Source organism: Lissotriton helveticus, chromosome 6 (genome assembly GCF_964261635.1).
Source record: "Lissotriton helveticus chromosome 6, aLisHel1.1, whole genome shotgun sequence".
Taxonomy (NCBI): Eukaryota; Metazoa; Chordata; class Amphibia; order Caudata; family Salamandridae; genus Lissotriton; species Lissotriton helveticus.
The window spans coordinates 521,970,101-521,985,825 of NC_136067.1; the positions used below are offsets into that span (position 1 = coordinate 521,970,101).

Below are 15,725 nucleotides of genomic sequence, written 5' to 3' on the forward strand. Positions count from 1 at the left end.
CTAAGAATGCTTTCTTTTGTTTCTTTCAGTTTTACATTGTTAAATGTTAATGAAGTTATGTTCTTTTTCAGCCATTGCTATATTGGCAAAGATTATAGCGCACAGAAAAATGCAGGAACAATTTCCCTGGAACAAATTGATTCGGTAAGTAATTCATCATTCAATTTCTGGGTTACTGTTAGTTTCTTGTTCTTTATATAAAGCATAAGAGTCTTAGCTTGTTGAATTCCTTATCTAAGAGTAGGTTTTTTATTATGGATTTTGCCTTACTTGGGCATAGCTTATTGTGCATTTTGGTTGGATATTGTTCTAACACATACATCCTGTAAAGAATTGTACATATTTCAGTATGGCTGTGGAGATGTTAACATAATCTTTTAAAATTTGCAGTCCTGTTTTTAGCATTCATTTGCTAATGCCATTTTCAGTTAAGGTGAGAAATTTCGCTCCTTCCATTAGAAACATTTATTACATAGTGAGTACCTAGTTTTACTCAAAGTTTTGTTGTAGCTTAATTGAGGGTATTAGTGTCAATATTTATATTTTTTATATTTATTTTGTAAATCTTTTATTTAACTTTTTTAGAAGTGCAACTTAATATTCGTACAAAGCAATTATTTCCAACAATGCACACATACACATTCTGTTACAAATTTCACAAATGGCTATGAGCATTCAGGGTCACCCATAACATCAGTTCAGCAGACATAATAATCCTTCCATGTTCAGTCGATTTCCTTTCAGCTTTCTAGATGTAATGTATTTTATCAGTGCTAATCAATAAATAAAACATTCGATCTTGCATAATAAAAAATGATTAACCTTCTATTTTGAGTGGAATTTCATAAGGTATCCTGGTGTACAAGTTGCTAATGTATTTGAGACCAACAGTATTAACTTGACTGAGAGATCCTATTTAGAAGAAAGACCCTCTAAACATCTTAAACTTTCGTATGCCCCTTGATTCCTAGGCAGATCTCACATAATAGGATTAGACTGCAATTTTGAAATGGTTATTACATTGACTTAACTAGTTGGCAAGGGAAATTTCCCTGTATACATTTGAACACGTAAAACAAGACATTTCCAATTGCCAGAATCAATTCATATATAAACTGCAAAATGTGTTTCCTCCTCCAATGAGCCTAAATGTTTAGTTCATAGGAATAATAAACCAACTTATTCCAAGGTAATATATCAAACTGTTCAAAATAAATCAAATTTACTTAACAAATTAGGTAAGCATCCATTTTCTCAAATGTTTTAATCATTGTTATTTTTATTCGAAGGAATGAACCCTACCATATATCATTTTTTACCTGTGCAAATGGTATACAAATAAAACAATTTATTTTACTGTGTGTCATGCCCAGTTCAGCTTCAAGTTGGCAAAATGTTTATCTGATGTCTAATCATGGGAAATGTACTATTTTGTTTTCTTTGTTGATAAAACAGAGCTTATAAAGTGATGCGGTTTAGTCAACAGGTTGATTTAAAGTGTGCTGAAATTGTACCATGCACTTAACAGAAACCATCCACTTTGAAATTCGCTAATGGCTTGCGCTCAAAATTATTTTGAAAATTAGAAAGTCCCCTTAATTCCTTCTTGCACATACAAACATAAGATTGTTCTTTAAATTAAAACTCCAGTCAACAATTTGCTACATCTGTAAATGAAAACTGTTTACTAACACCAAAATTAAGTACAGTAGAGTGGACAACCTAGTTTTAAGCTAAGGCGATGGTCTTTAATGAAATCTTGATCTCTTGCCCTGAATGGAATCCCATCCCAAGGATGAAATGTAATAAAATAATTTTGTCTTCCTCACTATTGTTCTAACAAAATTGTTTGTCTGCAGCCTTGCAGTACTATGTGATGAGAATCCTGGATCGGGATGGAAAATAATTGAAAGTCAACACACATGCTACTGTTTAAAATCCCACTTATTGACACTGCTTTAAAACTTGAAAAGTGATGATCCTTTTAAATCAAAATATAAAAACAATACTACCACCCCCTGGCCTTATTTACCTTGAGTGGTTTCTGTGTTGCTAAGGTGAGACCATTTGCAATTAATTATCATAAGAGGACTTCCTTAAATTCACGAGACCGAGGCTAGAGGCATCTGAACATGGACCACATTATATCTTTACCAATATTGTTGTTTGTAGATTTCCACATGAGCTATGCCTGGTTTGTTAGCCGAAGCATAATGCAGATAATGTGAAATATTTTTCAATAAAACACGCTGCATGGCTATCAAAGCGTTTCAGAGCAAGCCTGTAAATAACAAGCATTGAAAATGCAATAGGTCTCGCCTTTTATTAAGTTAAAGCCATTTGCTTTGCTAATGGTATTGTATAGCAAAGCAAATGTCTTTAACGTAATTAAAGGCGAGAGCTATTGCATTTTTAATGCTTGTTTATCTAAGTAGAGTTAAGAAAACATACCACTGAAAAAGACCCCCCCACCACCTGTTTGGTTTTTTAAATAAAATTTCACCTGAAGCAGTGTTTTACAGAAAGGCAATGCAAATGTTGGCCACTTTTATTTAGCGTGCCGGGCCGATTTTTAATCCTAATCCAACCCTGGTGTTACTGTGCATTTTAAAGGATAAACATAGCCCCTACTGTGTTGAACTCTGTGACCTCTGTGTTCTGTGGCCGCTACAAGGAACTCATCCTTTAGCCTCATTACTCAAAGTTGTTACTGAAATCTTCGATTCTTCCTCATAGCCTTTTGATATCCTCGGGGCCAATTGGATTCTGCAGCAAGAAAAGGTTAAATATGCAGTGTCAGCAGCCCATTTGTGGCATTATAGCATTACTTAAACACGTTGTCATGTTTGCACATGTTAACACTATCTGGGGAAGGGTCTCACCTCATTAGTGGCAGTTTAACTCCCAAATACAGCAATGAGCAGCAGGAAGGTGGCCAGTTAACTTTACCAAAAGGTCTACCACTGCGCAGCAACATGTGTGGCAGAGTTGTATTACCTTTTTATCTGTATAAGCTCAAAACTATATATTTTTTTAATTAAACTCTGAAACTTGTTCAAAAGATGATGTATTATGTGGCGTGTGCAGCAAATCCATAATTATGCGGAAAATGCAGCAGCTGTAGAATCTAATATTAAAGGGCTCCTGCATCTGAAGAATTTAGGAATGTGTTCCTCTCCCAAACCGGTTCACAAGTTACATTAACCTGATGGAGCATGTCCCTTACTGCATTGTGTAAATGCAGACAAAGGCGCCTGTCTGTTTGGGAAACATCAGTTTACGCTTACTCATTATGAAGAGGAGGTAATGAGCAATGACACCAGAGGACCTAAGCTGAACAAGGGGTGGCGGGGCTGGTACTTTAAAGTTTCTTTTCACAAAGGCCTGATCTAGAAATAAGGGTGAACTGATGGAAAATATAAGCATTGGCAAAGCCAGTAAGTCTCGCCTGTGGGCGGGTTATTGGTTTGTTAATCGAATGGGGGTGGTGAACAGGAGGTCGGGTGGGGGCTGAGAACATGACAGTAAAAATAAAAGCGGTTGCCTCGCACAAGCCATAAACTCATCTACACACCAAACAGACTCGCACCTCTGGTTGACCCTCCTGCAGCGCACAGTCCCTCGCATGCGATTGCCACAGACCTATTGCTCCCAGAGAGACAGCACATGGTGCCGCCCCCGCCCCATTCACACTCAGAGCACACGCATTCTATGTCTCTCGCATGAAAACACACACAGCTCACAGATGGCTGGCCCATTATCGTGTGAGACACCTCCAAGTGCTGATGTTATAATCCACTTTATATGCGGACGCTCCTTTTATGTTTGTTCGTCCTAAAGATGAAACTGCAAGTCCCGACATGCAACCCACTTTTAGCTGCAAAGCATAGAAATGGAAAGATGGCACACGTGACAAGAGGTCACACAAAAACAATGTCCCTCAAAACTCTCCTTACCAATCCCCCCCTTCTCCCCACACACACAGGATGCAACTACCTGCCATACAGTAGACAATGCCCAATATACACATTACACACAGCCATACCCCTCCACCCCCTCTCCAAGTACAACCCCGCACACAGGACACTCACCCAGAAGATGATGTTGAAGGCGAAGAGGGAGTACTTGATGCAGCAGCGCACTTCGGGCCCCCTGTATGGCTGCTGCTTGCTTGACATAGTGCAGGATGAGATGTGGGGGGCAGAGGGAGGTGAGCGGACACAGGGGGCAATCAGAGGGCACATACAGTGACCAATGAATAGATCGGGGGTACACGATAATGTGGGCAGCAGCAACGCTTGATGGAGATTGCATGGCCCTGGGTAGAGTGTCGGGCTCTGCAAAGGAGGGAAGTAGCTTGGCTCCAGGAGGAATGTGTGTGTTGGCACTATGAGTATGTCCGGTCCTGAGAAATAGTGTGAAGTTATACCCGAAGGTGTCTCACGTGCTCAAGCTGCGGCCCGCACTCACAATGAAAAAGGAAGCGTGCGTCCCAGCTAATGAAGGAGACAGTATCACGGCGCAAGTGTGCGATCCAATCCCGCTGGGCGTAGCTAAAAGGAGACAGGGTGGCAACAAGGAGGTATTTACATGCCTTCGGTGCAATAATTGCACTGCCTTTGACATAATTAGTGACGCCAAACGACGCACACAAATGAAAACTGAAGGCTGAGCTGGGACACGGCTTTGGGAATCGTTGCTTACGTCTGGCCGAGACCTATAAACCATGTCTAATTGTGAACATCGCAAAGAGACAATGTTTTATGTTCTGTCTATCTGAAAGAGACACGTTAGTGATAGATTCCTTACCTTAGAATATCCCCAGGCGTCAGACTGGATCCGGAAAATTTTGCGTAGCAATATCCCTGCGCGCCGGTAGGCGTCGTCCGCGGCTCCGCGTCCGTCGTCGGCATGACGTCGTCGGAGTACTTAGACGCCGCCTATGCGCACTGACGTCAGTTCTTCTTTTTTCCGCGCCAGCTAGCGCAGATCCGGAGAAGCTCTACCCCTTAGTCATTTTTTGAGTAAACTTTTTTGATCTTTTGATCATTTCTCTGCTCGAGTCTTCGACTCAGACGGTGCCGGTAGGGATGCCCGGGTTTAAACCCTGCTCCAAGTGCGACCGACTGATGTCGGTTACCGACCCCCATCACCGTTGCCTCAAGTGTTTAGGCCTCGACCACGACGACCGCACCTGCTCCGACTGCCGGGCCCTGATGTCTAAAGCTAGGAGGGAGCGGTCCCGCAAGCGACTCAAGCTCCGGCAGTCAGCCCCGCGCCGCTCCAGGTCCCGGTCCCACAGGAGGTCGAGGGAACGGTCGCAGGGTCGGAGTCCTCGCAGCTCCGGGAGTGGACATCGGTCGTCAGGATCCAAGTCCTCAGGTAAGAGGCATGAGAGGTCGGCGAGACGTCATCGTTCCTCTGACCCACCCCGACGCTCGCACTATGCGGCCGGGGTTTCGGGTGACACCACCCACGCGGCTCCGACGGAGTCGCAGGCGTCGCCGCCTGCCCCACACCTTCGGGTCCCTGGGCATGGTGCAACGCCAGAGGTCGAGCGGTACCTCATGGCCATGAGGTCCCTCCCTTCTCAGCCGGGTCCCGTGGCGCCTCCTGGGCCAACGGCCCCGGCCGGAGGGCCTAGCGGGTCGGGTGCTTCGGCTCCGACGCCGTCGGGTGCTTCGGCCCCGGCGCCGCCGGCGACTTCGGTCCCGGCGCCGCAGGCCCTCACTGGATCCGCTTCCGTATCCGGGTCGTCGCCGGTCGACCTCACCGGCGCCGGCCCTGCGGGTGTCGCCCCCGGCGCCCACTATGGACGCCGTCCCCAATCTTCCCTTCGGTCCGGATCTGGCGCCAGAGCGGCGCCGCTCCCGACGGCCTTTGGAGATTTCTATTTCCACGAACCGGCCCCGTCTGTTGACCCTGCTCTGCAGGAGATGGGTGACGAGGGTGATTGGGAGGGGTCTGTGGACCCTCTGGCACATGAGTGCCAGTCTCAACAGGACTGGACATATGAGCTTGGGGAGGCCAGTGAAATTAACACTTCGCCAGACACTGGATTTGCCTCCCCTCCCACCGTGGCTACGGAGGAGGGGGCTACTTACAGTGTAGTGTTGACGAGGGCGGACAAGGCCTTGCACCTTGAGCTCCCCGTCGCGGCCGTGAGGACTAACCTCCTCACTGATGTCCTTAAACAGCAGGCAAGCTCCACTGAGCCTCTGCTGCCGTTTAATGAGGCCTTGTGTGATGTTCTTGTGGGCACTTGGTCCAAGCCCGCCACAGGTCTGCCTTTGGATAGGAACGTGGCCAGACGCTACCGCCTGGCCCCGGGCGACCCTTGCTTTTTGTCCACCCATCCCACCCCCGAGAGCCTGGTCATCCAGGCCTCCACTTCCCAGACCGCATTCCCGACGGCTCTGGTATGAACAATTCGGGAAGAAAGTGTTCTCGTCCCTGAGTTTGGGACTGCGGTCTGTCAATACCGCATGCCTCTTGGGCCGCTACACCCACACCCTGTGGGACACGGTCGCGGACGTGCTGCCACAATGTCCGGAGGAGGTCCAGGCTCAACTCGCCCAAGCCCTTGTGGAGGGCCGAGATACAGCACGATATTCCATCCGGTGTGGGCTGGATACCACGGACTCACTGGGCAGGGCTATGGCAACGACGGTGGCGGTTCGACGCCACGCCTGGTTGAGGTACGCCAACTTTTAGGCCGATGTCCAGGCCACTCTTCTGGACATGCCGTTCGATGGCCGTCGCCTCTTTGGAGACAAGGCAGACCATGCGCTTTAAGGACTCCAGGGCTACGGCCAAGTCCTTGGGCCTCTCGGCCACACGCCAGCAATCGGGTACCTTTCGCTCCTTTCGTGGCCACGGAAGGGGCGCCCCCACACGTGCTGCCAGCCACGCACCGCAGAATGTTCAACAGCGCGGTGGCGGCCGTGGAAACCGCCGTGGCGGCGGTCGGGCACAACGGCGAGGCCAGTCCACACCTCCTCCCGCAGCACCTGCCTCAAAACCTTCCTAGTCCGTGTTTTCAGGCCCATGTGACGCCGGTGGGGGGCAGGGTTCGCCATCACCTCTTCCACTGGCGCACTGTCACGTCGAGCGCGTTCCTGGGCCAGAAGTAGGGTGTGGTTCTTACTCCCACTACTTTCTGGTACCCAAGAAGGGCAAAGGGGGCCTACGCCCTATCTTGGACCTACGGAACGTCAACGGCTTCCTCCGGAAGGAGAAGTTCAAGATGCTGACTTTGGCTCAGGTCTTAGCTGCCCTGGACCCTGGAGACTGGATGGTAGCGTTGGACTTGCAGGATGCTTATTTTCACATCCCCATCCTGCCGGCCCACCGGCGTTACCTGCGGTTCACGGTAGGCCACGAGCACTTTCAGTTTACCGTGCTCTGCTTTGGCCTTACCTGCGCCCCACGGGTGTTCACGAAAGTGATGGCGGTGGTCGCAGCTCATCTGCGCAGGTTAGGGGTGTCAGTCTTCCCCTAACTCGACGACTGGTTGTTGAAGGCGGGCTCGCCCCAGACATTCGTCAGCCACCTCCAGACTACGGCCGACCTCCTGCACTTGCTGGGGTTCTCCATCAACGTGCGGAAGTCGCACCTGTGTCCCTCTCAGAAGCTCCTCTTCATCGGAGCGGTTCTAGACTCGGCGCAGTTTCGGGTTTATCCTCCCGAACAGCGGGTTCGGGATATTCAGGCTCTGATTCCGATCTTTCAGCCTTTATCCCGAGTCTCGGTCAGGTTGACGCTGCGGTTTCTGGGGCTGATGGCATCCTGCATCCTTCTGGTGCATCACGCCCGGTGGCGGATGTGGGGTCTGCAGTGGGACCTGAAGTTTCAGTGGGCCCAGCATCAGGGCAATTTGTCCGATCATGTCTTGATCTCAGAGGGCACTGCAAGACAGTTGCATTGGTGGCTCACGGACCGCGATTGGGTCAGTGGCAGATCGCTCTCCCTACCCCACCCGGAGCACGTGGTTGTGACAGACGCGTCCCTCCAGGGCTGGGGAGGCCACATGGGAGAGGCGGAGATCAGAGGCCTCTGGTCTCCGGCGGAGTCCTGGCTCCATATCAACCTTTTGGAGCTACAGGCGATCCGACAAGCACTGAAGGCATTCCTCCCCTCTGTCCGGGGGAGTGTAGTGCAGGTGTTCACGGACAACACCACCACTGGTGGTACTGCAACAAACAGGGCGGGGTGGGGTCGTGACCCTATGCCAGGAGGCTCTGCGCCTCTGGCAGTGGCTGGAACATCAGGGCGTGACCCTGGTGGTTCAACACCTGGCGGGTTCTCTGAATGCCAGGGCGGACAAACTCAGCCGTCGGTGCATGATGGATCACGAATGGCGTCTGAACTCGGACGTGGCGCAAGGACTCTTTCAGTAGTGGGGAGAGCCTTGGTTAGATCTATTTGCCACAGAAGAGAACAGGCAATGTCATCAGGTCTGCGCGTTGGAATTTCCAAGGCGGCACTCGCTCCGAGACGCTTTTCGTAGCGAGTGGAGTTGCGGTCTATTGTACGCCTTTCCACCTATACCACTTCTGCCCAGAGTGCTGAAGAAGATCAGGCGCGACCGGGCCCAGGTTATCCTTGTGGCTCCGGACTGGGCACGAAGATACTGGTATCCCGAGCTACTCAGCATGTCAGTCGATCCCCCAATTGGTCTGCCTCTTCGGGAGGACCTTCTGTCGCAGCAGCAGGGGACGTTTCTCCACCCGAACCTGTCCAGTCTCCACCTACAAGCTTGGAGATTGAGCGGCGGCAGTTGAGGCCATTTGACTTGCCTCCTGAAGTCTGTAATGTCATTCTGGCAGCCAGGCGTCCCTCCACAAAGTCGGTATACGCCTGCAGGTGGAACAGATTTGTGGCATGGTGCACAGCAAAGGCTGTGGATCCACTCTCTGCACCCCTTTCTGAGGTTCTCCTCTTCCTTCATTCTCTTGCCCAGCAGGGCTCTGCTCTGGGCACTATCAAGGGGTACCTTTCTGCCCTTTCCGCCTTCTTAAGGCTACCTGATCAGCCTTCATTGTTCAAGTCCCCAATTGTAAATAGGTTTTTGAAGGGCATCACACACATGTTCCCTCCTGTTCCTTTCGTGATGCCCCAGTGGGACTTGAACCTTGTTCTTACTTACCTAATGTGTGCTCCCTTTGAGCCGCTCCATAACTGTCCTCTCCGTCTTCTCACTCTGAAGACTGCTTTCCTGGTTGCCATCACCTCTGCCAGGAGAGTGAGTGAGCTCCAGGCTCTTTCTTCCACACCTCCTTTCCTCTCTGTCCATCCGGACAAGGTTGGGTTGCGGACAAGACCCTCTTTCCCTCCCAAGGTTGTCACGGCCTTCCACATCGGGCAGTCCATTAACTTGCCCACCTTCTTTCCGACTCCGCATCCCTCGAAAGAGGAAGAGAGGCTCCACCGTCTGGACCCAAAACGTGCGCTCTCTTACTATCTGGATCGCACACGCCAGTTCCGGGTGGATGACCAACTCTTTGTTGGTTACGTGGGCGCTAAGAAGGGAAAGGCGGTGCACAAGCGGACCATCTCTCGGTGGATCATCTTGTGTATCCAGGCATGTTACTCCTTGGCTAAAAAGGAGCCCCCTGTTGGATTGAGGGCTCATTCCACTCGGGCCACGGCGACTACAACTGCCCTGGGCCGGAGAGTGCCCTTGCAGGACATTTGCCAGGCAGCTACGTGGGCCTCGCTGCACACGTTTGCAAGACACTATTGCCTGGACAGCCAAGTCCGGAGGGATGGCTTCTTTGGCCGTTCCGTCCTCCAGGACTTTCTTGTGTGATTATTGGTTCGCAGACCCACCACCGGGGTTGGTATTGCTGGGGTATCTATTCTAAGGTAAGGAATCTATCACTAACGTGTCTCTTTCAGATGCACAAGTTACTACTTGTGTAACAATATATCTGTAAGAGACATTAGTTAGTGATAGATTCCTTACCGACTCACCCATCCTCCCTGTTCTGCGAACCGATATCTAGGGTTAAGGTCATCCCCTTTTAGGGCCCTAGTTTCATGGCACCAGTGTTGGTTCTATCATGGCTCTGCGTATCTGGTGCGGAAAAGCTGTGTATCAGAACTGACGTCAGTGCGCATGGGCGGCGTCTAAGTAGTCCGACGTCATTCCGGCGCTAACTACGCCGACGACGGACGCGGAGCCGCGGACGACGCCTACCGGCGCGCAGGGGTATTGCTACGCAAAATTTTCCGGATCCAGTCTGACGCCTGGGGATATTCTGAGGTAAGGAATCTATCACTAACTAATGTCTCTTACAGATATATCATTACACAAGTAGTAACTTGTGCGTATTAGCTGCCATGTTGTTCATCTCATATATGACACCTTCAGCCAATTCTTAATTTGTAACAACAGAACATTACAGCCTAGAGCTGCTAGCTTTGTTTGTTCCCTTACAGAAATGAGTTTAAAATCTTCCAGACACTCCTAACCAAAATTTGCATTTCCCCCGTGTGTTAACTTTGTACATGGTGCCTGTACCAAAAGAATTCACGTGAACAAATAGCATGCCGCCCCTTAAGCAAATTGCTCAGGTGCAGTAGAGTAAAAGGCTGGAATGCCCCCTTTTTCCCCAAAGCGCCACGTACTAGTTTATTCTATCCCGCTATTTTTTATTCTCTGTGATATTCGTAATCATACGTATGATTTGAAAAATCCTGCAGGTCCCAGAATTCACATCATCCTCTGCTCACTAATGCGTACAGGTCTGTACCCTGAACTGTACCTACCTAGCGCTCATCTGATGCACAACTCTTCTTTCTGACTTGATGACAGTTCTCCACTAAAACGATGTTGTCTCTCTACCATCCCCACACCGCTTCAGCCCTTGCTTTTCTGCTATACATCAGCATGTACCCTCCCAATGCATATCATCGTGTCCCACCATGATGCACATCACCTTCGCAATGCTGATGCATTTCACCTCATGCCTTTTTAGGTTTTGCCTAGCGAAGGCTGCGCTTGCACAGTCTCGCTGGGAGAAACTGATGTCTTGGAGAGTGGGGCTTGAACCCCCCCTCTTCTCCATTGGCTGGCTTCCTAAACGGAGGCCAGCCATTGGACGAGAGGGGCGTCACTCCGTTCAAGCCCCGTCTTTTTGGGATTGGGGGGTGTGTTTTTAACTTTCTTTCTCTCCTCTTCCCATTGGCTGGAATTTTACCTTCCAGCCAATGGGAAGAGGAGAGAAAGAAAACACTCCCCCGAATTCCAAAATGAGGCTGCGTTTCTCCGAGGCATTTCTGCCTCGCCTCGGAGAAACGTGGTCGTGTGGAGGCTCCTCTCTTGCTTTTTGTAAATGCACCCGCATTTTATCTTGAGGCTTTCACCAGGAAACATTTTTGTAATTGTGTTTTTTTCCGTCTGGCGCAGGGTTTCATGTGAAGTCCTTATGTAATGTAACTGGTTCTATTTTAAAGCTGTCACCTTCGGGTAAAGGTCGCGCAATCTGAAAACGCATAAATAAATAAACATTTAAACTCGTAATTCTAACCTACGTGTAAATAGTTCACACATGGGTCTGAATATTACGAGGAACTAGTAACATACCCCACTCATAGTCTCGTCCGAACCGCGATTTGGGAAGGTATATACGCATGCGCCAAATTCCAGTTCAGTTTGGCGGCTATTAAAATGGAAAAGATACGCCAAGGAAACAGCCGATTAGAATGCGGCCTCGTATCAATAGTGAAATCGCCACTGTGCAAAAGGAAATTAAGAACAAACAAAAAAAGATATCTTCAGACTTCACTAGGAACTGTGATTCTTTATTTTTCAGATGCATAATAGCCTATAGTAACAGTACCTCTGAAGACAATATAAAATATTTTTCTGAAAAACTACGATAAAGCTGGCGCCCTATATTATCTTTTGGATGCTTTAATACATTTTGGGTTCAGCGACTAGCTACGTGGAAACGAACAAAACACGGTACATTTTTAATATGTAGATTGGAATGGGTACGCGGCATAATCAATAAGACCGTCCTATTTTCACGTCTCTAGTTAGGGCTCACTGCGTGATACGTTACTTCAGTCTGGGTGTGATGTCAGACGTCGCAGTAAAACACGCTGCAAGGCTATTGTGTCGTTTTCTTACTGGCTGCGGAGGCTGGGAAGCGGACGAGCTGCCTGGACGTGCTAAGTTATACATAGAGCTCAAAGCTTTTCTTTAATCCAGGATGCCGCGCATCTACATTGGCAGATTAAGCTACCAGGTTCGGGAGAAGGACATCCAGCGCTGCTTCGGCGGCTATGGCAGGCTCCTGGAGGCAGACATGAAGAACGGGTACGTTGAGGGTAATGAAAGGAGACCCAACTACAGATTTACTACCTCTTCGTTTTATTGCATAGCCCCATAAGACGATCCTCGTGCCAGCCTTTGGATTTTAAAGCTCTCGATTGGAAATATTTCATCAGCGATAAGCTGCGGTGTGGGTGGCATGTTGCGTGCCAGGACAAGAGACTTCTCAACTGTTTTTCAATGTACATGTCGTAATTTTACAGTACACACTGAGCTAGTTGACTGTGGGGGGGGGCTCTGTGTGTGTGTGGGGGGGTTCTGTGTGGGGCTCTGTGGGTAGCTTTTTAGGGCTCGCCTGGCGTTGGAGCGCGAAGCGCTCCCGCCAGCGAGTTCTATAGCCGCCTTGCTCCCTGTCAAGGGAGTAGCAGCTGTGAACGAGCCCGACACAGAGCTGGGAACGAGCCGACCCAGGTCTGTGAACGAGCCTCAAGGTTGAGCAGCTTGTGCATGTTTGTTGGACGTCAGGCGCTGCAAGCCCGCCAGACCAATTATCCCAGCATGAAACTCTACTTCCTGAGGCGCCACAAGACCAATTATCCCAGCAGGAGTCTCCACTTCCTCAGGCGCTGCAACAATTATCACAGCATGAGACCCACTTATCACAGCATGTCAACAGGCGCCCCAGGCTGCTGGAGCACTCAACTATAATTAATGTGCAGTTGAGTGCTCCAGCAGCGTGGGGCGGCTCTCTGCATGCTGTGATAATTATCACTTTGGGGCCTCATGCTGTGATAATTACGGCGGCATGCTCTATTTGCAGCACTGAACATTTTCAAAGAAGGCGAAGCAGTGACATTCATTGAGACACTCACCCTCACCCCCTCACCCCTCACACACCTCCTCACCCTCACACACCTCCTCACCCTCACACCCTCACCTTCACACCCCCTCACACACACCCTCACATACCCTTACCAGCACAGCAAAACACAACACAACACAGCACAGCAAAACACAACACAGCACAGCACAGCAAAACACAACACAGCAAAACACAACACAGCACAGCACAGCAAAACACAGCACAGCACAGCAAAACACAACACAGCACAGCACAGCAAAACACAACACAACACAGCACAGCAAAACACAACACAACACAGCACAGCAAAACACAGCACAGCACAACAAAACACAACACAGCACAACAGAGCAAAACACAACACAGCACAGCACAGCAAAACACAACACAGCACAGCACAACGCAGCACAGCACAGCAAAACACAGCACAACACAGCAAAGCAAAACACAACACAACACAGCACAGCACAGCAAAGCACAGCACAGGACAGCACAGCACAGCAAAACACAGCACAACACAGCACAGCAAAACACAACACAACACAGCACAGCAAAACACAGCACAGGACAGCACAGCAAAGCACAGCAAAACACAGCACAGCAAAACACAGCACAACACAACACAGCACAGCACAACACAGCACAGCACAACACAGCACAGCAAAACACAGCACAGCACAACACAGCAAAACACAGCACAACACAGCACAGCAAAGCACAGCACAGCAAAACACAACACAACACAGCACAGCAAAGCACAGCACAGCAAAACACAACACAACACAGCACAGCACAGCACAGCAAAACACAACACAGCACAGCACAGCAAAACACAGCACAGCACAGCAAAACACAGCACAGCACAACACAGCACAGCAAAACACAACACAACACAACCCTCACGCCCTCACCCCCTCACCCCTCACACACCTCATCACCCTCACACACCTCCTCACCCTCACACCCCCTCACACACACCCTCACATACCCTTACCAGCACAGCAAAACACAACACAACACAGCACAGCAAAGCACAGCACAGCACAGCAAAACACAGCACAGCACAGCAAAACACAACACAGCACAGTACAGCAAAACACAACACAGCACAGCACAGCAAAACACAACACAACACAGCACAGCAAAACACAGCACAGCACAGGTCAGCACAGCAAAGCACAGCACAGCAAAACACAGCACAACACAGCACAGCAAAACACAACACAACACAGCACAGCACATCAAAACACAGCACAGGACAGCACAGCAAAGCACAGCAAAACACAGCACAGCACAACACAACACAACACAGCACAACACAGCACAGCAAAACACAGCACAGCACAGCACAACACAGCAAAACACAGCAAAACACAGCACAGCACAGCAAAACACAGCACAGCAAAACACAACACAGCACAGCAAAACACAACACAGCACAGCACAACACAGCAAAACACAGCAAAACACAGCACAGCACAGCAAAACACAGCACAGCAAAACACAACACAGCACAGCAAAACACAGCACAGCACAGCAAAACACAGCACAGCAAAACACAGCACAGCACAGCAAAACACAGCACAGCACAACACAGCACAGCAAAACACAACACAACACAACCCTCACGCCCTCACCCCCTCACCCCTCACACACCTCATCACCCTCAGACACCTCCTCACCCTCACACCCTCACCTTCACACCCCCTCACACACACCCTCACATACCCTTACCAGCACAGCAAAACACAACACAACACAGCACAGCAAAACACAACACAGCACAGTACAGCAAAACACAACACAGCACATCACAGCAAAACACAACACAACACAGCACAGCACAGCAAAACACAACACAGCACAGCAAAACACAGCACAGCAAAACACAACACAGCACAGCACAGCAAAACACAGCACAACACAACACAGCACAGCAAAACACAACACAGCAAAACACAACACAACACAGCACAGCACAGCACAGCAAAGCACAGCACAGGACAGGACAGGACAGCAAAGCACAGCACAGCAAAACACAGCACAACACAGCACAGCACAGCACAGCAAAACACAGCACAACACAACACAGCACAGCACAACACAACACAGCACAGCACAACACAGCAAAACACAGCACAGCAAAGCACAGCACAGCACAACACAGCACAGCACAGCACAACACAACACAGCACAGCACAACACAGCACAGCACAGCACAGCACAGCACAGCACAACACAGCACAGCAAAACACAGCACAGCAAAGCACAGCACAGCACAGCAAAACACAGCACAGCATAGCAACACACAGCACAGCAAAACACAGCACAGCACAGCAAAACACAGCAAAGCACAGCACAGCAAAACACCGCACAGCACAGCAAAACACAGCAAAACACAGCACAGCAAAACACAGCAAAACACAGCACAGCAAAGCAAAGCACAGCAAAACACAGCACAGCAAAACACAGCACAGCAAAGCACAGCACAGTAAAACACAGCACAGCAAAACACAGCACAGCACAGCACAGCAAAACACAGCACAGCAAAACACAGCAAGCACAGCAAAACACAGCACA

The 15,725-nt window shown here is 49.3% G+C and overlaps 1 protein-coding gene across 4 annotated transcripts in view; it reads left to right on the plus strand.

Annotated features, from left to right (window-relative positions):
* Window positions 1–15,725, plus strand: part of PRIM2 (DNA primase subunit 2) — a 1,274,342-nt gene that overhangs the window by 646,533 nt on the left and 612,084 nt on the right. For all 4 annotated transcript variants that reach the window (XM_078647995.1, XM_078647996.1, XM_078647994.1 and 1 more), the window contains one exon: window positions 72–144. In XM_078647995.1, coding sequence (XP_078504121.1) covers window positions 72–144 — 73 coding nt within the window. The remainder of the gene's footprint in view (window positions 1–71; window positions 145–15,725) is intronic.